This window comes from Oncorhynchus clarkii, chromosome 1 (genome assembly GCF_045791955.1).
Source record: "Oncorhynchus clarkii lewisi isolate Uvic-CL-2024 chromosome 1, UVic_Ocla_1.0, whole genome shotgun sequence".
NCBI classification, from domain to species: domain Eukaryota; kingdom Metazoa; phylum Chordata; class Actinopteri; order Salmoniformes; family Salmonidae; genus Oncorhynchus; species Oncorhynchus clarkii.
Window position 1 is genome coordinate 33,281,882 of NC_092147.1, and position 25,027 is coordinate 33,306,908.

Consider the following 25,027-nt stretch of genomic DNA (forward strand, 5'->3'; position numbering starts at 1 on the left):
GGGACAAACATCACATGAATCTGTTCATAAACTGCTGTGTTTAGGAGCTGTTGTTTGGCTTCCGGAATGGCTTTTCTCTTCTGCTTTTTGACTCTCTCAGCCCCCGTAGATGTCCTAGACACAGACCTATGACAGGGCAGCACTGCTCACGATACAAGACGTTGCATGGCATGGAGTGTAGTTGGGAAGTGGAGTCTGTATGTGTGTCGTGGTACCGTAGTACTAGGCCGGTCCGTTTGCCAAGGATGGTGTGTCTCTGTGGGGAGAGTGGAGGGGGTGGTGTCAGCGAAGAAGCAGGTACACAAGACAGAGACACAGATACACACTTACTTTGTGACGGTGGCAGGCCGAATTTTGAGGGGAGCAGCGGTGGCATTGAGAGGGTCTCCTCCACCCATCACCCTCTCTTTCTCCTTCATCTTCTCTTTCTCTCTCATGTCAGCCTCACTGTAAGAGTAGAAAGACATAGGTAAGAACATATTGGCAGTGTCTCAAATCACACCCTCTTCCCTGTATAGGGCACTATTATTGGTCAGAACTCTACAGTGCATTCTGAAAGTATTCAGACCCTTTGACTTTTCCACATGTTGTTACGATACAGCCTTATTCTAAAATTGTTTCAATTGTTTTATCCCTCAATCTACACACAATATCCTATAATGACAGAGGAAAAACGTTTTTTTTTTTTTTTTACAAATGTATAAAAATCTTGGGTATAACGCTACAAGCTTGGCACACCTGTATTTGGGGAGTTTCTCCCATTCTCTGCAGATCCTCTCAAGCTCTGTCAGGTTGGAAGGGGAGCGTCGCTGCACAGCTATTTTCAGGTCTCTCCAGAGATGTTCGATCGGGTTCAAGTCCGGACTCTGGCTGGGCCACTCAAGGACATTCAGAGACTTGTCCCGAAGCCCCTACTGCATTGTCTTGGCTGTGTGCTTAGTGTCGTTGTCCTGTTGGAAGGTGAACCTTCGCCCCAGTCTTAGTTGCTGAAAGCTCTGGAGCAGGTTTTCATCAAGGATCTCTCTGTACTTTGCTCCGTTCATCTTTGCCTCCCATCTTTGTCTCCCAGTCGTTGCAGCTGAAAAAATAATTTTGTTTCTCATGGTCTGAGAGTCTTTAGGTGCCTTTTAGCAAACACAAGCAGGTTGTCATGTGCCTTTTCCTGAGGAGTGGCTTACGTCTGGCCACTCTACTTTAAAGGACTGATTGGTGGAGTGCTGCAGAGATGGTTGTCCTTCTGGAAGGTTCTCCCATCTCCACAGAGGAACTCCGGAGCTCTGTCAGAGTGACTATCGGGTTCTTGGTCACCTCCCTGACCAAGGCCCTTCTCCCCCGATTGCTCAGTTTGGACAGGCACCCAGCTCTAGGAAGTCTTGTTGGTTCCAATCTTCTTCCATTTAAGAATGATGGAGACCACTGTGTACTTGGGGACCTTCAATGATGCAGAAATATTTTGGTACACTTTCCCAGATCTGTGCCTCGACACAATCCTGTATCTGAGCTCTCCGGACAATTCCTTCGACTTCATGGCTTAGTTTTTGCTCCGACATGCACTGTCAACTGTGGGATCTTATATAGACAGATGTGTGCCTTTCCAAAATCATGTCCAATCAATTGAATTTACCACAGTTGGACTCCAATCAAGTTGTAGAAACATCAAGGATGATCAAAGGAAACAGGATGCACCTGAGCTCAATTTCGAGTCTCATAGCAAAGGGTCTGAATATTAATGTAAATAAGGTGTTTCTAAAAACCTGTTTTTGCCTTGTCATTATGGGGTATTGTGTGTAGATGGATTAAATAAACAATTTCTTCATCCATTTTAGAATAAGGCTGTAACGTAACAAAATGTGGAAAGTGAAGGGGTCTGAATACTTTTCGAATGCACTGTATGTTGCAGCCCTATGTGGTTCTGACCAAAAGTAGTGCACTCTTTAGGATTTTCGAGCGCTTTTGGATTTGCCTCTAGTAGACCCATCAGAACTCAGCATAGACCTAGAGTAGAGTCATAGGATCAAAGAGGACTGTAGGGATGCCCAGCCAAAGGTCAGAGGTAAAAACATAGTTAGTTTTCATGCAGCTGAACACAAAGCTCAATGCCTTGGTTTGACGTTATCAACAGCAGAACTGCAGTCCATTCACTGCTAATAGGGTGGCAGGTAGCCTAGCGATTTGAGCGTTGGGCCAGTAACCGAAAGGTTGCAGGCTCGAATACATGAGCCAACAAAGTGAAAATCTGTTAATATTCCCTGAACTTCTTTGGGACAGGGGGGCAATATTGAGTAGCTTGGATAAAAATGTGCCCAGAGTAAACTGCCTGCTACTCTGTCCTAAAAGCTAGAATATGCATATAATTAGTAGATTTTGATAGGAAAACACTCTGGTTTCTAAAACTATTTGAATGATGTCTGTGAGTATAACAGAACTCATATGGCAGGCAAAAACCTGAGAAAAAATCCAACCAGGAAGTGGGAAATCTGAGGTTTGTAGTGTTTCAACTCTTTGCCTATCCAAGATATAGTGGAAATGGGGTCATTTTACACTTCCTAAGGCTTCCAATGATGTTAACAGTCTATAGAACCTTGTTTGATGCTTCTACGATAAAAGAGGGGGGGAATGAGAGGGGATTGAGTCAGAGGTCACGAGCTGGTCACGCACATTCACATGGGAGGTAGCTTACATTTCATAGCATTTTTGAAGACAAAGGAATTCTTCGGTTGGAATATTATTGAATATTTATGATAAAAACATCCTAAAGATTGATTCTATACTTAGTTTGACATGTTTCTACGGACTGTAAAATGACTTTTCATCTGAACTTTCGCCTGGACCTGCCAGCGCGTCGTCAGTTTGGATTGTGTACTAAACGAGCGAACCAAAAGGTGTTTGGAAATAAATTATGGACTTTATGGAACAAATCAAAAATGTATTGTGAAACTGGGATTCCTGGGAGTGCATTCTGATGAAGATCATCAAAAGGTAAGTGAATATTTATAATGCTATTTCTGATTTCTGTTGACTCCACAACATGACGGATATCTCTTTGGGTTGATTGGGCTCTGAGCGCTGTAGATTATTGTATGGTGTGCTTTTTCGGTAAAGCTTTTTTGAAATCTGACACAGCGGTTGCATTAAGGAGAAGTTTATCTAAAGTTCCATGCATAACACATGTATTTTCATCAACATTTATAATTAGTATTTCTGTAAATTGAAGTGGCTCTCTGCAAAATCACCGGATGTTTTGGAAGCAAAACATTACTGAAAGTAATGTAAACTGAGATTTTTGGATACAAATATGAACTTTATCGAACAAAACATACATGTATTGTGTAACATGAAGTCCTATGAGTGTCATCTGATGAAGATAATCAAAGGTTAGTGATTAATTGTATCTCTATTTATGCTTTTTGTGACTCCTCTCTTTGGCTGGTGTTTTTCTGTGGCTATGTACTGACCTAACATAATCGTTTGGTGTGCTTTCGTAAATCCTTTTTGAAATCTGACACGTTGGCTGGATTCACAACAAGTGTAGCGTTAATTTGGTGTATCGAATGTGTGATTTCATGAAAGTTTAATTTTTATAGTAATTTATTTGAATTTGTCGCTCAGCATTTTCACTGGATGTTGGACGCTAGCGTCCCACATATCCCAGAGAGGTTTTAAGCAAGGCATTTGCTCCAGGGGTGCGGTACTACTATGCCTGACACTTTAAAACAATTAATTTCACTGCACCTATCTGGTATATTAGACAATAAAAACCTGTATTTTTTTGTTAGCAGATGTCATCTGTGGCTATGTTTCCATTGGGTTTTGCTCTGCAAAGTGTTATACACTCTGTAACACTCCCATGGCAATACAACTCCACAGGCAACACACTCAATGGCTAGAGACCTCATACACTACATACCCTCTGACTGCAGGATGAAACACTCTTGAGGAGGAGAGGAAATTCAGAAGTGGAGGAGAGAAGATGGAAGGAAGAGAAGAGGAGTGGAAGAGGGCAAGACAAGAAATTAGGAGAAGATGAGTAAGAAGGACTGATTTGGAAAGTGAGAGGGAGGGAAGGAGAGAGGAAAAGAGAAGGTAAGATGAGAGGAGTGGTGTGGTGAGGACACTGGACAGTAAGGCAGGGAGAGGAATATACTGCACGACTGAGAAGAGAATGTGTGTGTGTGTACCTGGTGAAGACAGCTCTCTCGTTGTTGGCATCCATCCTAAGTTTGATGGTCTCCCGTCCGGCGGTTGTGACAACGGTCTCTGTAGTGACCATTTCCTTGGATACCTTCTCCATAGTAACAGATTCAGTCTTGTCCTCTTCATCACTTTCTGAGCCTCCTGATGAAGAGCTGTCTGATGCTACCAGGGGAGCCTTCCTCGCCACACACACACTCCACACACAAGCTGCAGAGAAAACACACACACTTTGCAAATTGAACACACACGGTTACACACGCCATGCAGGGAGAACACACAAAGACTTACAGTTCTTGTCTTGGCTGGGTTTTGTTTTGTCTGACCCACAGATCTCTGAGTCTACTGGAGAAGTGCACCTCGGACCTGTCTCTGAACTGAATACACACACACACACACACAAATATAAACTTATACATGAGCAGCAGAATGTTCATAAAGACAGACTGAAATGTGGCTACACTCACCAGCAGAAGGGCTGAAAGTCAGTGAACTTGGCCCAGCCCTTCTCTGCAGTTATGGGTTGGGGGGCGGGGCTGCCCCATGCATCCACGCCCACTTCTGACTTGGGGGCAGGGCTGTCCCATGAGTCGACGCCCACTTTGGACTTGGGGTTGGGGCTACCCCATGGGTCTAGGCCCACTCCTGATTTAGAGGCGGGGCTACCCCACGGGTCTAAGCCCACTCCAGGTGTGGGGGCAGGGCTACCCCATAGGTCTACGCCCACTCCAGACTTGGGGGTGGGGTTAGCCCATGGATCCATGCCCACTCCAGGAGAGGGGGCCTTAGAGTTCACCTCCCCGAAACTAGCCGCCCAGCCAAGGCCTGAGGAATAAATACAACTCAGAGCTGAGGACCAGACACACACAAACAAAACAAGAAGAACCAGAAACATACGCATCGACTACCACAGCAACACACAACCAAAGAAAATGATAAACACATACAACCACAAAAACACCCCATGAACAAAAACACATTATATACCCACACACAAGCAGTCCTGTGTTCAAATAGTCATCCTTACTCTGTGCAGTCTCAGTCTGGCTGATGTTCTTGCTGTGTTCTGTCTGACCTGTGACCTCAATAGGCACCTCCCACTCCTCCGTTTCAGAACCTGTTGAGCTACCAGCAGTATCGCTCACCCCATCACTCTGAGCCGCTCCAACAGACGTCCGTGACCCCCCAAACCTGAGAGAGCGAGACAGAGAGCGTTGTATGTGTACCTGGTCCTGTGTGTCGTATTCTGGTCCTGGTGTGTTGTATTCTGGTCCAGGACCTGGTGTGTCGTATTCTGGACCAGGTGTGTCGTATTCTGGTCCTGGACCAGGTGTGTCGTATTCTGGACCAGGTGTGTCGTATTCTGGTCTTGGATCAGGTGTGTCGTATTCTGGACCAGGTGTGTCGTATTCTGGACCAGGTGTCGTATTCTGGTCCAGGACCTGGTGTGTCGTATTCTGGTCCTGGACCAGGTGTGTCGTATTCTGGTCCTGGTGTGTCGTATTCTGGTCTTGGACCAGGTGTGTCGTATTCTGGACCAGGTGTGTCGTATTCTGGTCCTGGTGTGTCGTATTCTGGTCCTGGTGTGTCGTATTCTGGTCCTGGACCAGGTGTGTCGTATTCTGGACCAGGTGTGTCGTATTCTGGTCCTGGTGTGTCGTATTCTGGTCTTGGACCAGGTGTGTCGTATTCTGGACCAGGTGTGTCGTATTCTGGTCCTGGACCAGGTGTGTCGTATTGTTAATCTAAGTGTGTGAATGTGTGTGTGTTTGTATACCTGGTCCTAGACTTAGTGTGTGTAGTATAGTTGATCTCTCTCTCCTCCCAGATATCTTCCTCTTCGTTGTCATCAAACGACTGGATCTTCTCCTTAGTGCAGGCCTCAAATGCTGCAGTCTTAGCCTGCACATGCATGCACACACACCACAACGTATGCGTATAGATCCCTGCATAACTGTACCTGTTGACCAGTCTACGTAATGACTCAGTGGATTTCAAATGGAAGCTCCTAGGAGAGAGGCTATGGACTCTGTCACTCACAGTGTCCTCTGTGTCCACGTTGAAGTTAATCTCTGCGATCCGGTCAAAGGTGGCACTGCCGCACACAACATACACACAATCACAATCAAGTCAGAACCACTTAGAGGACTTACTTGACGCTGTGTGTGTGTGTGTGTCTTACTTGATGTTGTCGCCGTGTTCTGAGAACTCGTCGTCATTGAAGCCAAACTGATCCACAAAGTTAGCAGTGATCTGCTGGATCTGGTAGTCTGAGAATGTCTGAAAGACAGCACACATAGAAAGCAGAACTGGATTATGGTAACTACCATGACAGAGTCGGAGCAGTAGATGACTATCTGGAAATACATGTAAATGCATGTGTGTGTGTGTACTTGTTGCAGTGACAGCTCTTTGGGGAAGGGACTCTGTCGATCATCATCTTCACTGGAGGAGCGCAGGTTGTGAGACACCTGGAACACACAAGGCCAGGGGTTTTAAATGTGTGTGTGTGTGTGTGTGTGTGTGTGTGTGTGTGTGTGTGTATGTATGAATACCAGGTCTACAGTGTTCTTCCTGTTGATCTCTGTCAGGGCCTGGTCTACAAAGGTCTCCCAGCGCCCCTTGCAATCCACAAGCAGCTCTGCAACACACAGTCACAGTAGAGACAGCTTCACACACAGGCAGTTATTCTACAATAGGTTTGTTATGTCCGTAACCCTAAGTAACCCACACAGCCCTACCTGTAATAAGGCTGCTGATCTGGCTGTGTACTGGTCCTTTCTCCATGCTACAGACTACAGTGTTGGCGATCCTAGTCAGGTGACCCATGTAGCCTCTCCTCATGCCCCCCTCCTCCCTGAGAAAACACACATTCGTGCCAATATGTAACACACACAATTATATTTATGAACGTTAACACACTATACTAGTGATACACCAATCACAGATGACAAAACAGGTTCAAAAACAGCTGAGTTGCTATCTGTTTAACAGTTTTAAATATCTTACTGCATCTTATCATTCTCCTCCCAAGCCTCCAATATCCTCGGAACCAGACGACAGTCCTGAAACAACTGCAGATGGGGAGGAGAGAGAGAGAGAGAGAGAGAGAGAGAGAGAGAATGTTACTGAGACACACAGGTAGGCAGAGACAGAGAGACACAGACAGACAGACAGACACGTACATGGGTCACCAGTGTGTTGTGTGTGGAGATGTCGGGAGGAACAGAGGGCAGTGGGAGTGTGGGGCCAGGCGAGGCCTGCTTCTCCTGGGGCTCCTGCTGAAGCCTGGGATTTTCCTGGGTAACCAGGGGTCTCTGCTCCTGGGCAGAGTGGCTGAGGATGGCTGCCACACACAGCTCCACTTGGAAGTGCAGGAAGTTGTTCCAGGTGTACTTAAAGAACAGGTCCTGCAACACACAAAAACAGGTTAACGGATAAAGGAGGTAAAGGTGTATACAAACCAGGACATGGTGTGTGTGTGTACTGACCAGTAGAATGTTTATGGTGTTGAGTCTGCAGAGCTCCAGTGTGACGGTGTTGTTATAAATGGTGTTGTTACAACAAATGTAATAACTGGTGTTAGTGGTCTGTAGCAGAGAGGCCATCAGTCTGGCCACATGGAGACGACAGTTACCCAGTGGCACCTCCAACACACCTAGACTGGTAAGCATGGGGGTCACCTACAAACACACACACACGTCAAGGAGTTTTATGATGTGTTGAATAGTTGACATTACAACTCTGAAACTATACATGGCATAACAGTGCAAGACTGTATGGGTGACTAAGTCAGAGAATACAGGATGTGTGTCTGTTGAAGGTGTGCGTTTGCGTGCGTGTGCAAGTTTACCCTGGGCGGATCCAGCAGTAGTTGGTGGTAGTGTGTGAGGTGGGGTTGGATGGCCTGCAGGATGCTACTGTTGACACACCTCTCATGTCCCTGAACACACACATCCAACATACCCTCCACCCTGGAACACACACACAGGTAAGGTAGGTATCTTTAGATAAGCATCTAGATCAGTCACAACTTTTCCATTTACACCCCCTACCCATGGGCAGTAGCTACTGAGGAATGTCTTCCTGTCATAAGAGGAAATGTGTGCGTGCAGTGAAACCAAAAAGAGGCTGTGACCACATTCCTATACATCCCAACTAATAGAGAGCAATATTAATTTACTATTCTTGAAGGCAATAACGGAGGCTAACTCCGCCATGGCTCGTTGGCCAAAGCCTATTGGGAAATTAATGGGTTTTTTGGATAAACTCTGAAAATAAGGTATGTGGTAAACACAGGCTTAAAAGGGTAGGAAGCATGAGTTTTTGCTCACCAATGTAACAACACGGTGTGGTCAAAGACTTAGTAACTTAGTTGTAGTCACGATCTGGTTACCTATAAGTACAAACATGGTTTTGTTTTTGGGTCATTACATATTTAATACATTATTTCCGGATATCTTCTAAACAACCCACCATGCACTATTTCTCAACATCACATGGAACATCTTCTCTGTGCTGCCTAGTTCGTATGCTAGCTCGGCAGCTTGCTCAAGCTGGCTAACGTTAGCCACTAGCTATGCTAGCACGTAATTACATTCCAGACCAAGTGTTGGCGGGGTTGAGCTACAATCCACTGATCAAGAGGAGGTGTGATGTACAAATGGGGCACCTGCGGCATCCCCGTGCTCTTTACAAACTTTGTGGCCTTTATCTAGTGGGAACCCATTAGCATGGCAGGCTCTGGTGCCTTCTTGCCGTAGGCTTAAAACAAAATAGAAAAATCATACCTGCTTGCTCTAATTGTGTAGTACCCGTTCTTTAATCTGTTCCCCTGTTTGTTTTGTCAACTTTTCAGCATGTTCTCTGTGAAGTAGGTTTCGAGAGTTTTGTAACTTTTCCCACCTTGGCTTCGTGCTATCACGCTAGTTGACTGACTTCTGGAATCTATCTATTTTATATTTTTCTCACTTTATAGCTATTGGATTTCCCTGACTCTCCCTCGGCCCAGCGAAACGCCCGCCTACCCCTCGCTTTGGTAGCCAACTCAGCTTGCACTCTTAAAAGGTTTACCATCGGATGGGCCCAACACTTCAATCTGTAGGTCTCTGCTCTCTTTTTGCTTTTAATCTGCGGTTATGTTTAAGTTGTGTTAGTTGTGGTTGGTTATGCTAGTTGGCTAAATAGCTAACATTAGCTGGCTGGCTAGCTTGCTGGCTAAGATAACTGCATATAGCTAACATTCTTTGAAAACTGGTTAGATGGCTTTTCTGGTTAGATGGCATTTCCAAAACTTAAATTTACTTTAATGTAGTTGTACGCTAGGTATTGATAACAACAGGCTGACTATTGCAGTGCTAATGTAGCGATAGCAGGCTGGTAGGGCTAAAGTTAGCAGGCTAGTTGGCTAGCAACCTTGCAAGTTGATTGGTAACAATTAATTATTTAAGTATTTGCTTGTAAATTGGCAGAAAATTACATTCAATCCAGTAATGAGTGCAAATTCTTTGGTTTAATTTGAAGTTATACATTTGAAGTTATTTCTGTTGTTACATTATAGGGAATAGGCTGGCTTGCCGGGTCCTCCATAACAGGCTGACTACACCACTCACGTTGCGTGCGCGAGCGGTGCAAAAATACATTTAGAAATCTATATTATTCAATTACTGCACCCACACTGCTCGCGCTCGCCAACCAGCGTCTGCGTTACCAAGGGCTAAAATAGAAGTCAGTTCTATTTGTGACACAGATTGCGCTGCTAGTCCTGCCTCTCCCATTGGTTTATAGAAGCAGGTACCCACGTGCCATCTCCTCATTGGTTATACCCACGTGGGTGACTGAAAGACGAACGAGGTCAGTGGCGGTAATGCACCTAATATATGAAAGTTGCCAATTGCAATATAATGTCAAGAGAAGAAAAGGCCTAAAAGGAGGAGAGATGACAAGAAACGATTTGGTTGACCGTTTTATGTGTGGATTAATTGTCAAAGTAGAGGACCTTGTGCATTTCAGGTAAAATAACAACTTAATATTTATATTCCAGGACAAATAAGGCAGCAACAGCAAGCTAGCTAAATAGGAGAAATTAGCTAGCAAGTGCAAGCTAGCTAGCTAAATTGCCATATATGTTTAATGCTTTTCGACCTGTCCCCAAATTAATGTAATTGGTTCAGTTTGTTTTGATATTTTAACCTGCGTGTCGTGATCGCGTTTGGTGTGGGGGGACAAAATACATTTATGCACGATGGCGCACGCGCGCAGCCGATTTGGGTTCCGTGTAATACATCACATCCCCAGAAAACATTTTCCGTCATGACTTCAGAAATCTTCGGAATTATGATTGTTTTTTTGTGAATTTTGAAGCATTTATGTAATCAAAACAAGTACGTAAAGGCTTCATAATTCATTAACTGACTGATATTATCTCATAGAACAAAACTTATAAGATTTCCTAAGCCTGGGTTAACTCGGACCTTACTTTCTGCATATATCCCAAAACCCCATTAATTTCCCCCATAGGAATGAACCAGAAACAGAGGTAGAAGATGCTAACTCATTTCCCTTTTTTAGTACTGCAAGCTGGCAAGCACTAGGCTTTTTAAGTATGCAAGAATATAACACCCACCCTGGCCTCCTGATTTCCAGTAAGGTTAGAAGGATTTGAGTTCCACAGATGATACAGCTCTCTGTCCTCTCTCCCACAAACATGTTGTCCAGCAGCTGACCCACACACTCCTGCCTGGAGCACACAGGAGCACACAGGGCATAGGATATTACAGGTGTGTGTGTGTGTGTGTGTGTGCGCGCGTGTGTGTGTGTGTGACTTACGACTCCAGCACGGCAAGCAGAGGGTCAGCCTCAGAGTTCTCTTGGAGCTGATTGGCCTGGTCTCTGCTGAGACGGATGATGTCACACACAGTCTGGGATGCATTTGACTGTTTCTGAAACACACACACACGGCTGTCGTTACCCCTCTGACAGCACTCTCTAGTCATCAGTAGAGTGGGTGTGTGTGTGTCGGCCTTACCTCCTCATCTTTCAAAGGGTGGATGAGCTCTATAAGCCTCTGGGCCAGCTGCTCTTCATTTAACCACTGTAGAGGGAACACAAACGCACACTATTACATACTTTACCACACACTGAGGGTGTGTGGATGTGTGTGTGTGTGTGTGTGTCGTACATTGAGTGTGTCATGTCTGAGAGGAGCAGGCTCTACACAACTGATGAGGCGTAGCAGGAGGTCCATCATGGCTGATGTGTTGATGTGATTCAGGACCAGACCCAGGAAACCCTCCTTTCCCCGCAGAAAGGAGATCACCTACAGAGACCACAACACAACCACCTGTCAACCAGATCATCTAAAGACCAAAATAAATTATCATACAACAATATAGGCTACAACAACATCATACAACAAAATGATTACAACCAATATTATCTACCCAAGTAGGCCCCTATAAAAATCATTCAGTTTTTCCCAGGTTTCCATTTTTCACTCTCAAAATCAACCTTTTTATAGAAAAACAACAAATTGGATGTTCTAAGTCCATAACAATGCTTAAAACACATTGTCGGACAATAGTTCCCAAAATCATATAACCTGTAAGACTAGGCTACATATACAGTACCAGTCAAAAGTTTGGACACAATTACTCATTCAAGGGTTTTTCTTTATTTTTACATTAATAATAGTGAAGACATCAAAACTATGAAATAACACAAATGGAATCATGTAGTAACCAGAAAAGTATTAAACAAATCAATATATATTTTCAAGTAGCCACCCTTGCTTTGATGACAACTTTGCCAAGAGTGTGCAAAGCTGTCATCAAGGCAAAGGGTGGCTACTTTGAAGAATATCAAATATAAAATATAATTTGATTTGTTTAACACGTTTTTAGTAGTCGGCTAACGGAAGTCCTGGTGTGTGCACACACACACGCCGTTTCAGAAAGTTGCAGGAAAATACGAATAACTGATGTATTTTCTAATTAGATCAATACATTTTGAATATTGTTGAATTCTGTTTTAATGTCTGGATTCCATGCGCATTTTCCACAACACAGATTTTTTAGGGCACTACACTAAAGAGAGGAAACCTTCCTTCTTCTGCAGAAAATGAATCACCGCCACAATGAAACTACAACACAACCAGAATAAAATGATCAACTGTGTGAGAGAGTTGGTGTTACTGTACCTGTTCGGTCTTGCGTGTGATGAGGTTTCCGATGGTCTTGCTGAAGAAGGACGCAAGAAGGGGGTTGAGGGGAGGGGGCTGCTCCAGGAAAGAGTACAGGGTATCCAGCAGGGGCTTCTCTCCACCCAGTTTATCATTTATCACCCCCACATCACTCGTCAGCAGCTCACACGCTATGTTAGGGTGCCTGGAACACACACACACTCAGCAAAGTATCCCACTGACTGACTGACTGACTGACTGATAGACAGTGTGTGTGTCTCTCTACTCCTCTTGGCCTCCAAAGTTTTCTGAGCAAAAATGTAAAAAATAAAAAATAGATTTTTAATTGTTGGACATAAAAGACTAAAAACACCAGGAAATCAGCTCCAAGTGATTTAAAATTGGAAATCAGTTCTCAAGTATTCCCACGCATAATAGAGAGATGTGATCATTTACAAAAGTAAGCAAGGTTTGAAATGATTATGTTTTAGTCAAATATTATCTCTGTTTGGGCTTCTTGCGGTCAATTTGCCATCTATAAATTATTTGTAATTATGTTCCGGCCCCCCAACCACCCGCTCGAGAAACAATTCGGCCCGCGGCTGAATCTAGTTGATGATCCCAAGTCCACTCACTTAAAACGTCTTGTTTCTTCCAGGCCAGCAGGGGGCTCTGTGGTGATGAGGTGCAGCAGCTCTTGCATGCAGGTGTCCTGGGACAGGAAGACAAGCAGCCTTGGGCCCAGAGAGGAATGAAGAGACACTCATTAGCATGACACCATTTCCTATTTGAAATGCTCAAACTAATGCTAATAAACAGTGTGCTTTCTATGGCAGATGTTAATGCTGAAGGATAACCTGCGGTTCTGGGCCTTGCACTCCTGTAGTACGTCCTCCTCCTCCATGAGCTCAGTGAGTGTGACATCATCCTTCTCCAGCAGGGCCTCCAGCTGGGACGACATGTGCAGGTCAAACTTCCAGAACATGGCTGCAGCTGCAAGGATAAAGAGTGAATAGAAAGTCATCCTCACCAACTGTGTATCAAAGGTTTTGCAACTTTACATTTCCTGCTTGGTCTGGAGTGTGATGAGGTTCGTTCCCCACGGTCTTACTCAAGAAGGATGCGAGGAGAGGGCTTGAATGGGGGGGGGGGTTACCAAAGTAATGTGTGTCCTTGGTCAGACCTCTTCAGTCATTTGTCTCATAGACCCAGGAAGGAATGGTCATCTGCATGGACGATTACACACTCACACCATTGGCGCACACACACTGATAAACGGTATGCAAACCGAAAAGGTGATAGAAATGGAGAAAGAATCAGTGGGTTCCAGCACATACACACATCTCTGACTCTCCTAATCTTCAAGATTAGGACGCTGTGCTGCGTAGCAAGGTGGCTAGCTAGCTGCCAATGACTGTCAAATATGTCTGACCATATTAGCTAGTAGGATGTTGTTAGCCAGATAGCTAATTAGACTGCGTATATAGCTAGCCAGGCTGATTATTGCAATCTTGCCATGGCACAACTACGACAAGCACCTACCTTGTCATTTAGCTCCAGGGCGTCAGCGTCAGTCTGCTAAAGTAGCTGGTTGAGCAGTTTGTTTATATTCCAAGCCAGTCAACTGGAGCTGCACGCCCCATCAACCAAATCTGTCAGTAATCTGGCGAGTGTTTCTTTGACAGCTCACCAGAGGCTGCCTGACCCTTCCACCCGTGTATAGTACAATCAATCCCAGCGCCAGTAAATTAATTGTCGCTTTTACCCTCAAGATTGCAGAAAGACATGCAAGGATGCTGTCATATTTTTTAATCAAAATGGCGGACACTGTTACGAGAACGCGCAAAATTAAAAGGTAGCTACGGGCACTTGTGGTTTATCGTTGTGGTAAAGAGTAGAGATTGTCCTGAATATTACAATTCCTCAAAATATGGGTGGCACCATTAAACCATAGCTTTCGCACTGCTATATGTATGCCCCCGCCCTAACGGATTATTGGCAATAGGAGATTAGTAAAAATGATAACTGGGTCACACAGTCAGGAGGATACTTCCAAAATTGACAAGCAGACGTTATCCAAATCTGTAACTGTTAGCCTAGAGATAATGCTATACAGATACATATGTATGTCCTCATCATCTCTGCTATCTCTCTGGAGCATATCAGCTGACTGACAGCGCGTTGACCCAAATTGACGCATTGCGTATGACGTTTCCACCCGGTTTGTCTTCTCTCGTTTCCTTTCATCCGCAGGTCTTTCTCTGTGTGTAGCCCTAGATAGATAGCATAATGGCCAACGTTGTGGATACCAAGCTATACGACATCCTCGGAGTCTCACCCTCCGCTTCCGAAAACGAGCTAAAGAAGGTACGTGACAGGTGTTGTTATTGTTTAAAAAAAAGAACACCACCACAGTGCCTACACAGACATTTTGGTGAATAATTAGACAGCAAAACTGGGTTGGTGTGGCCTTGCCAACACTGTTCGGATGCTAAGCTAACTAGCCTTGTGAGTTAGATAGCTAGACTTTCATTATATAAGTTATTTTTTCCAGAAATATCCGCTATGTCTTTCTCTGACAACTCGATCTAATGTAGCTAGACAGTTAGTTAGCTGTTAGGAATTTGGTTATCTATATTTTATACATGGGAAACTAACGTTAGGCCTTACTTAATGCATAGAAAAGTAACATTCGTTATCCCAGACAGTCAGATCGTTGCTAGACGATGCGCTGCAGATTGCTTCTCGAAGTTAGCTGCAGTGGCTAGCTGGCTTAACGTTAGCGTGAGGAAACAAATCTGTCAGTGTAGAACCATATAGGTACTAGTTAGGCTATGTGTTAGCTAGCCGGTTAGTACATATGATCAGAATTTCTGGTTAGACTATTAGCTAGCTGGAAGATGTTCAGATTCACAACGTGTTGGTCTTGCGGCAGCAGCAGTGTAAAGCTACGCAGTTAAAAAAATGTTGGCCCAGAGACAGTAACTGATGTAGTTGTCTCTTGTGTGCAGGCATACCGCAAGTTGGCCAAAGAGTACCACCCTGATAAGAACCCAGATGCCGGGGACAAGGTAAGAGACAGGTGGTTATACACACATGTGACACAGCACACAACGAATCACAACACGCTAATCACGCCACATCACGATCACCAGCCATGTTAGTACCATTACACAGGCCTATCTGTATTGAGCAGTAACTAAGATGTGTATTAATTGACTTTGGTATTAGTCAAATGGCCTCCTCTCGAGAGCAGGAGTGCACCTGGCTAGTCTGTAGAGGGTCCTTCTCTCTCTTGGTCTCATCTGCTTCATATACAGCACTGACTTGAGATAACTGGCAGGTGAAAGCTAATTCCCAACCAGCATGTTCTGCATCTCTCAACTGACCTGTGTAACATCAGTGCAGATGAAGGAGGAGAGGAAAGTAAACCACGTTAGACTATTGCGTTGGGAGAGGAGTATCTGTGAGACAACTGCATGTGGTGATTGTTCATGCAGATTTAAAGTAAACAGTGGGAAATGTCATCTGAAGTTGTAGAATGTCTGTGGGAGGTAGTTATGATAAAGATATGATAAAGGTCCCTAATAGTTCACCCCTTTTCTCCCAGTTTAAGGAGATCAGTTTTGCTTATGAGGTGCTGACCAATCCAGAGAAGAAGGAGCTGTATGATCGCTATGGAGAGCAGGGGCTGCGGGAGGGAGGTGGTGGAGGGGCTGGCATGGACGACATCTTCTCCCACATCTTTGGAGGGGGGCTGTTTGGCTTTATGGGGGGGCAGGGACGTGGAGGGGGAGGGGGAGGACGCAACGGGGGACGCAGGAGAGGAGAGGACATGGTGCACCCCCTCAAGTGAGTAACAGTTACTCTCCCTTCACTTCTCTAGTCTTCCATCCAGACATTGTTGGTTACTAACCCTGCCTACCTTTCTAACACAGAGTATCACTGGAAGACCTCTACAATGGTAAAACAACCAAACTACAGCTCAGCAAGAATGTCCTGTGTGCTTCCTGCAATGGGTGAGTTTACACACTTTTTATTTTATTTTTTTTATTTTTTTTTTGTTGAATTTTACCCCTTTTTCTCCCCAATTTCGTAGTATCCAATTGTTGTAGTAGCTACTATCTTGTCTCATCGCTACAACTCCCGTACGGGCTCGGGAGAGACGAAGGTTGAAAGTCATGCGTCCTCCGATACACAACCAACCAAGCTGCTGCTTCTTTAACACAGCGCACATCCAACCCGGAAGCCAGCCGCACCAATGCGCCGGAGGAAACACCGTGCACCTGGCCACCTTGGCTAGCGTACACTGCGCCCAGCCCGCCACAGGAGTCGCTGGTGCGCGATGAGACAAGGACACCCCTACCGACCAAGCCCTCCCTAACCCGGGCGACGCTAGGCCAATTGTGCGTCGCCCCACGGACCTCCCGGTTGCGGCCGGTTACGACAGAGCCTGGGCGCGAACCCAGGACTCTGATGGCACAGCTGGCGCTGCAGTACAGCGCCCTTAACCACTGCGCCACCCGGGAGGCAGTTTACACACTTTTAAAGAATGTATTTCATGTGAAAATCAATGTTAGTAGTTGCTGAGCTACTCCACTTTTTGAAATAAATCACATATTTAACATGAGCTATATTGTTTAATGTGATACTTTACTCTCCTCACTTTGGTCTGTCTCCAGTGCGGGGGGTAAGGCGGGGGCAGTGCAGAAGTGTGTGGCCTGCAGAGGGAGAGGCATGAGGATCATGATCAGACAGCTGGCTCCTGGCATGGTCCAACAGATGCAGTCAGTCTGCACAGACTGCAACGGAGAGGGTAGGAAAACACACACTCACATAGTCTGCAATTTTATGAATACACTTTTGAAACACATTTTTTGATAGGAAACTAATCCGTTTGATGTTTTTGTATAGGGGAGGTGATCAGTGAGAAGGACCGTTGTAAGAAGTGTGAGGGTCGTAAGGTGAACAAGGAGACCAAGCTGTTGGAGGTCCATGTTGATAAAGGCATGAAACACGGCCAGAAGATCAGCTTCACAGGAGAGGCTGACCAGGCCCCAGGCACTGAGCCTGGAGACATACTACTTGTCCTACAGGAAAAGGAGCATGAGGTAATATACACACTCTCACACACACATTGTAGCAGAGAGTACTTGAAGACTTAAACAAACTACTGGAAACCTCTTCAAGTAAAGTGTTCGGAAATTCCTTAGATTCCTCCATGAAGATGGCCCTCAATTCACATCTTCTGAGTTTGAGACATTCCTGAAACTCTCGCCCACTTGTCATTCAGAGCAGTTGGGTCAAAGTGCTGAGAAAGTGTTGTGTGTCTGTTCTGAAGGGGTTCCGTCGTGACGGCCATGACCTTCACATGACGCAGCGTATCGGCCTGGTGGAGGCTCTGTGTGGCTTCCAACTGGCAGTCACACACCTCGACGGACGCCAGCTCGCTGTCAAATATCCCCCCGGCAAGGTTATAGAGCCAGGTAAAACACACACATCACCTCAAGTATATATCTATTTGGTCCAACCTGTATCATTAAATTGATGATTGTGTGTGTTTGTCAGGTTGTATCCGGGTGGTGAAGGGAGAGGGGATGCCTCAGTACAGGAACCCATTTGAGAAGGGAGATCTGTTCATCAAGTTTGACGTCCAGTTCCCTGAAAACAACTGGATCAGTCCTGAGAAACTCTCTGTAAGTACCTCTAAGAACCAACTGGCCTGCCTAAGGTGTCCAACCACTTAGTTCACAGTCCAGGACATCACACATTGTCTCAACCATCACTTTGTCTACGTGATTGTACTGAGCAGGGTTTCTGTTAGGAAAATGTAGTGCCCGCCGGACATTTGACTGGCAGCATTTGAATTTATCCTACATTTGAGAAATGTACCAGTCCCATATGCATTGGGTGCATAACCTAATTAGGCCGTCCACCCACAGTGCTCAGAATGACAGAAATCACATTTCGATTATGGTAATTCATCTTAACAGAACAAGTCGAGGATGCAACTACGTGCGTCCTTTTTACCGAATTCTGATGCACAATAAGACAAGTAAAGACCAGCAAAATCACTAGTCTATGTCAATCTACTATCCCCCATAGTAGAACAATTACATTTTTATATTGGTCAGCTTGTCATTCTGTGCGAGAAAGAAATAGCCTATCCCAAACAGACTCTGGGACAGTTGTTGAACGATAGATCCCAAATTCATACAACCAGTAGGTCTAGGCTACATTTTTTTGGGGGGAGCAATGCGGCTGATGCAACAGTTCAGAACGTTTAGCTTAACATTTTTATAAACTATTATTTCTTCACATTATGAGCGCAGCAATGCGCACATGGCAGTAGGCTACGCGTGAGTGTTCATTCCATAATGCAATTAGCGGGAAAACACAGTTGTCATGGTGAGATATAAATGAACAGATCTGTTAGAAGTTTTGAGAGGGGAGATCTTTTGGCTACTGGACAATGAAAAAGTTGATTTGAAAACCAGTAGAACATGAGTGAAATAGGCTACTAGTTTCAATGTTATATGGAAGTCTTTATAAAATAATTACCTCCACGTTTGGTCATATTTTGACTAGGGATAGACCTTTTTATGGACTGTTGGAGTACTTGCAAATCGGTGAATTTATCTATATGCCAACACTGCACACAATGCCTAATTTATCATAACCATTTTTTTTATTTCACCTTTATTTAACCAGGTAGGCTAGTTGAGAACAAGTTCTCATTTACAATTGCGACCTGGCCAAGATAAAGCAAAGCAGTTCGACACATACAACAACACAGAGTTACACATGGAGTAAAACAAACACAGTCATTAATACAGTAGAAACAAGTCTATATACGATGTGAGCAAATGAGGTGAGATAAGGGAGGCAAAAAGGCAAAAAAAAGGCTATGGTGGCAAAGTAAATACAATATAGCAAGTAAAACACTGGAATGGTAGATTTGCAGTGGAAGAATGTGCAAAGTAGAAATAAAAATAATGGGGTGCAAATGAGCAAAATAAATAAATAAAATAAAATAAATACAGTAGCGAAAGAGGTAGTTGTTTGGGCTAAATTATAGATGGGCTATGTACAGGTGCAGTAATCTGTGAGCTGCTCTGACAGCTGGTGCTTAAAGCTAGTGAGGGAGATAAGTGTTTCCAGTTTCAGAGATTTTTGTAGTTCGTTCCGGTCATTGGCAGCAGAGAACTGGAAGGAGAGGCGGCCAAAGAAAGAATTGGTTTTGGGGGTGACCAGAGAGATATACCTGCTGGAGCGCGTGCTACAGGTGGGTGATGCTATGGTGACCAGCGAGCTGAGATAAGGGGGGACTTTACCTAGCAGGGTCTTGTAGATGACCTGGAGCCAGTGGGTTTGGCGACGAGTATGACGCGAGGGCCAGCCAACGAGAGCGTACAGGTCGCAATGGTGGGTAGTATATGGGGCTTTGGTGACAAAACGGATGGCACTGTGATAGACTGCATCCAATTTGTTGAGTAAGGTATTGGAGGCTATTTTGTAAATGACATCGCCGAAGTTGAGGATTGGTAGGATGGTATGTTTGGCAGCATGAGTGAAGAATGCTTTGTTGCGAAATAGGAAGCCAATTCAAGATTTAATTTTGGATTGGAGATGCTTAATGTGAGTCTGGTAGGAGAGTTTACAGTCTAACCAGACACCTAGGTATTTGTAGTTGTCCACAAATTCTAGGTCAGAGTCGTCCAGAGTAGTGATGTTGGACAGGCGGGCAGGTGCAGGCAGCGATCGGTTGAAGAGCATGCACTTAGTTTTACTTGATTTTAAGAGCAATTGGATGCCATGGAAGGAGAGTTGTATGGCATTGAAGCTTGCCTGGAGGGTTGTTAACACAGTGTCCAAAGAAGGGCCAGAAGTATACAGAATGGCGTCGTCTGCATAGCGGGGATCAGAGACTCACCAGCAGCAAGAGCGACATCATTGATGTATACAGAGAAGAGTCGGTCCAATAATTGAACCCTGTGGCACCGCCATAGAGACTGCCAGAGGTCCGGACAACAGACCCTCCGATTTGACACACTGAACTCTATCAGAGAAGTAGTTGGTGAACCAGGCGAGGCAATCATTTGAGAAACCAAGGCTGTCGAGTCTGCCGATGAGGATGTGGTGATTGACAGAGTCGAAAGCCTTGGCCAGATGAATGAATACGGCTGCACAGTAATGTTTCTTATCGATGGCGGTTAAGATATGGTTTAGTACCTTGAGTGTGGCTGAGGTGCACCCATGACCAGCTCTGAAACCAGATTGCATAGCAGAGAGGGTATAGTGAGATTCGAAATGGTCGGTAATCTGTTTGTTGACTTGGCTTTCGAAGACCTTAGAAAGGCAGGGTAGGATAGATATAGGTCTGTAGCAGTTTGTGTCAAGAGTCGTCCCCCCCCCCCCTTTGAAGAGGGGGATGACCGCAGCTGTTTTCCAATCTTTGGGAATCTCAGACGACACGAGTTAGTGTTGCAGGAAGCAAATTTCTAAGCTAGCCTTGGCTTTTCTAACTGCCTGTGTATATTGGTTTCTAGCTTTCCTGAAAAGCTGCATATCACATGGGGCTGTTCGGTGCTAATGCAGAACGCCATAGGATGTTTTTGTGTTGGTTAAGGGCAGTCAGGTCTGGGGAGAACCAAGGGCTATATCTGTTCCTGGTTCTACATTTCTTGAATGGGGCATGCTTATTTAAGATGGTTAGGAAGGCATTTAAAAAAAATAACCAGGCATCCTCTACTGATGGGATGAGATCAATATCCTTCCAGGATACCCCGGCCAGGTCGATTAGAAAGGCCTGCTTGCTGAAGTGTTTCAGGGAGCGTTTGACAGTGATGAGTGGAGATCGTTTGACCGCTGATCCATTACGGATGCAGGCAATGAGGCAGTGATCGCTGAGATCTTGGTTGAAGACAGCAGAGGTGTATTTAGAGGGCAAGTTGGTTAGGATGATATCTATGAGGGTGCCCGTGTTTACGGCTTTGGGGAGGTACCTGGTAGGTTCATTGATAATTTGTGTGAGATTGAGGGCATCAAGCTTAGATTGTAGGATGGCTGGGGTGTTAAGCATGTTCCAGTTTAGGTCGCCTAGCAGCACGCTCTGAAGATAGATGGGGGGCAATCGGTTCACATATGGTGTCCAGAGCACAGCTGGGGGCAGAGGGTGGTCTATAGCAGGTGGCAATGGTGAGAGACTTGTTTTTAGAGAGGTGGATTTTTAAAAGTGGAAGTTCAAATTGTTTGGGTACAGACCTGGATAGTAGGACAGAACTCTGCAGGCTATCTTTGCAGTAGATTGCAACACCGCCCCCTTTGGCAGTTCTATCTTGTCTGAAAATGTTGTAGTTAGGGATGAACATTTCAGAGTTTTTGGTGGTCTTCCTAAGCCAGGATTCAGACACAGCTAGAACATCTGGGTTGGCAGAGTGTGCTAAAGCAGTTGTTACGAATCTCTTTTGGCCCGACAGTCTAGGGGGGATGGTAGTGAGACCCGTAACATAACTCATGTAAATTATAACAGTGACAAAGTAAAAGTGAACGAAATAACCAGGACAACTGAAATAATACCGTCAAACTCAGGGTTTATTGTAAAACACACGGTAATGGGGGGGAGCAGGAAAAGGGGCTGAGCTGGACCCAAGGAAAGAAACAAATATGCAAAAACACCCCTAAGCTAGGCTAGCCTATTTCAACAACAGCTAACTAACTAACCAAAAATACAGTGGGTGGTCCGCCCAGTTCTAACTAGTGTGTTTTAACAAAGTTTACCTACGGGTAGTGTATGCCCATGGGCGACTTGTCTTGGTTTCCCCTTTTTCCCACCAGCAAACACCATAAACAAAAACAATACTCACAGGAGATGACAAAGTGATTTGGAGGTGCTCAAACAAAAGAAGAGGTTAATTATTACACAAAGAGCGAGATCTACATACATGGCATTTACAAAGAGATTGTGCTACTGAAATCTATCAAGAGCAGAGTTCTACCAACTTGGCATTACAAAGATTGAGCTACTGAAATCTACAAGAACAGCGATCTACCAACATGGCATTACAAAGATTGAGCTCTCCTGAAATCTACCAAGAACAGCTATCTACCAACATGGCATTACAAAGAGATTGAGCTCCCGAACAAACAAATGATGGGGTTTTTAAACCATGGGGAAGGAACTGTGATAGGGTAGGAAACAGGAGGAGGTGTGTCTTCTGATTGATGGGTTGATTGTTGACTGATTGGGGAGTGATGATTTTCACCTGTGAGGGGAGAAGGAGAGAAAAGAAACACACACAGGATACACACAGACACAGGATACACACAGACACAGGATACCTGTATCCGTAACACTCCCACCCTTAAAAGAGCAACCCTAGGGGGGATTGCGACTACAGTATTTAAATGAACACTCACAACAAATCAACAACCTTGCAAAACATACTGAAATCATCTTCACACACGAGACAAAGCATCTGCCAACACATTATCTGAACCCTTTTTGTGGCGGATCTCCAAATTATAATTTTGTACAATCAGCGCCCAACGCATAAGGCGCTGGTTCTGGTTGTACATTCGGTGGAGAAAAACTAAGGGGTTATGGTCAGTATACACAATCACTGGTAGGGCACTGGAACCAATGTATACTTCGAAGTATTGCAGAGCCAACAACAAAGCAAGAGCTTCTTGTTCTATTGTCGCATAGTTTGTTTGACATTTATTAAATTTACGTGAAAAATAACAAACGGGATGATCTACTCCACTCTTGTCCTGCTGCAGTAGAACAGCACCAGCACCTCTGGCACTAGCATCTACCTCAAGCTTGAACGGTTGTTCAAAATCCGGAGCAGCAAGTACAGGGGTACTACATAAGAGTGCTTTCGCTGATTCAAAAGCTCTCTTACAATCAGGGGACAACACAAATGGTCTTGCCGGACTGAGCAAATCAGTCAATGGAGCAACTACCGCAGAGAAATTTTTACAGAAGCTACGGTAATAGCCAACCATCCCTAAAAAGCGGCGTAGCTCTCGTCTAGTGGTAGGTGCAGGGAATGCAGTTATAGCCAAGACCTTGGCATCAACAGGGCGCACCTGTCCATGGCCAACCTCTTTACCGAGATAGGTAACAGTAGCCTTCCCAAACTCGCACTTTGCCAAGTTCAGGGTTAGAGAAGCAGCTGCCAACCGTTCACATACTACCCTTAGCAAGTCAACATGATCTGACCACGTAGACGAATAAATCACTAGGTCATCAAGGTATGCACTACAATTAGGAACGCCAGCTAATACAGAGTTAACCAGTCGTTGGAAAGTGGCTGGTGCATTTCGCATCCCAAAAGCCATGACTGAGTACTGAAGGAAGTTGTCTGGGGTCACAAAGGCAGAAATCTCAGAAGCACGTGAAGTTAACGGAACCTGCCAGTAACCTTTTAAGAGGTCCAACTTGGTCACATACTTAGCAGCACCAATAGTGTCGATACAGTCGTCCAGTCTGGGTAACGGGAACGAATCTGGCATTGTGACAGAATTTACCTTTCGATAATCCGTACATAACCTGGACGTACCATCAGGTTTAGGAACCAGAATGCAAGGAGAACTCCAAGGGCTTGAACTTGGCTTAGCCAGGTCATTCTCCAACAAATATCTCACCTCATCCCTCATTATCTTCCTCTTGGAAGCGTTGATACGATATGGGTGTTGCTTGATAGGTGTAGCATTTCCAACATTAATGTCATGTTCCAACACATTTGTGCGAGTAGGAACGTCATTAAAGAGACATGGAAAACTGTGTAGTAGCCTCACAATATCATTAGCCTGTCCATCCGTTAAATGAACCAGACCTGACTGGATAGACAGCAGCATTTCTGAGTTGGGCAATCTAACACACTGCTGTTGAGTATTGCGCAACTCCAAGCCATCAACATCATCAATATGACAGTCCACTATCATCGCAGTAGTAGCAGAGGAGACAGCAGTACCTTCCTCTGTTTTTGAACTATCTAACTGTGTGATGGGTCGGGTGTGGTATGCTTTCAACATGTTAATGTGACACACACGAGATTGGCGTTTTCTATCAGGAGTTTGAAGCACATAGTCAGTTTCACTTATTTTCTTTTCAATTAAATAAGGACCAGAGAAACGAGCTGACAGTGAAGCTCCTGGAAAAGGTAATAACACCAGTACTTGGTCACCTGGCTGTAGTGGACGAGAAACAGCCTCTTTATCATAGTGTCTTTTCATGCTCCTCTGTGAGGAAGACAGAGCTTCCTTTGCAAGAGCACAAGCTTGGTGTAGGCGCTCACGAAAGCGACTAACATAGTCCAACACATTCTCATCTCTGGTACACAACTCTTGGGACAAGAACTGTTCTTTAAGGACTTGCATTGGTCCTCTTACTGTGTGACCAAACACTAGTTCAGCCGGGCTGAAACCTAGGGACTCCTGCACAGTTTCACGAGCCGCAAACAAAACTAGAGGAACTCCCTCATCCCAATCTTTCTCAGATTCCAAACAATATTTACGTAGCATAGACTTCAGTGTCTGATGCCATCTTTCAAGCGCACCCTGAGACTCTGGGTGATAGGCGCTTGGTACACGGTGCGTAATTGATAAGGATTTCAACACCTGCTTGAAGAGCTTGGATAGGAAATTGGT

General features: G+C 44.8%; 2 protein-coding genes across 3 annotated transcripts in view; one reads left to right on the plus strand and one right to left on the minus strand.

Annotated features, from left to right (window-relative positions):
* LOC139406358 (serine/threonine-protein phosphatase 6 regulatory subunit 2-like) lies at window positions 1-13,355 on the minus strand. The gene is made up of 24 exons (XM_071148881.1): window positions 13,228-13,355; window positions 13,006-13,104; window positions 12,389-12,575; window positions 11,372-11,509; window positions 11,219-11,284; window positions 11,020-11,132; window positions 10,817-10,930; window positions 8,045-8,165; window positions 7,683-7,874; window positions 7,377-7,601; window positions 7,201-7,265; window positions 6,933-7,048; window positions 6,747-6,832; window positions 6,585-6,662; window positions 6,374-6,471; window positions 6,232-6,286; window positions 5,969-6,093; window positions 5,219-5,382; window positions 4,659-5,016; window positions 4,483-4,568; window positions 4,179-4,401; window positions 3,908-3,931; window positions 331-447; window positions 1-256 (listed from the first exon to the last, which is right to left on the minus strand). The coding sequence occupies exons 1-24, from the start codon at window positions 13,353-13,355 to the stop codon at window positions 223-225; spliced, it is 3,012 nt and encodes a 1,003-aa protein (XP_071004982.1). The 3' UTR covers window positions 1-222.
* Window positions 13,071-25,027, plus strand: part of LOC139406364 (dnaJ homolog subfamily A member 2-like) — a 22,427-nt gene continuing 10,470 nt past the window's right edge. The window contains exons 1-9 of one of the 2 annotated variants that reach the window (XM_071148903.1): window positions 13,071-13,281; window positions 14,624-14,737; window positions 15,382-15,441; window positions 15,981-16,222; window positions 16,309-16,389; window positions 17,053-17,186; window positions 17,285-17,481; window positions 17,712-17,856; window positions 17,939-18,066. In XM_071148903.1, the coding sequence (XP_071005004.1) occupies window positions 14,660-14,737; window positions 15,382-15,441; window positions 15,981-16,222; window positions 16,309-16,389; window positions 17,053-17,186; window positions 17,285-17,481; window positions 17,712-17,856; window positions 17,939-18,066 (1,065 nt within the window). In that variant the 5' untranslated portion in view covers window positions 13,071-13,281; window positions 14,624-14,659. Of the gene's footprint in view, window positions 13,461-14,623; window positions 14,738-15,381; window positions 15,442-15,980; window positions 16,223-16,308; window positions 16,390-17,052; window positions 17,187-17,284; window positions 17,482-17,711; window positions 17,857-17,938; window positions 18,067-25,027 lie in introns of both variants that reach the window. The other variant, XM_071148893.1, reaches the window with a different exon arrangement.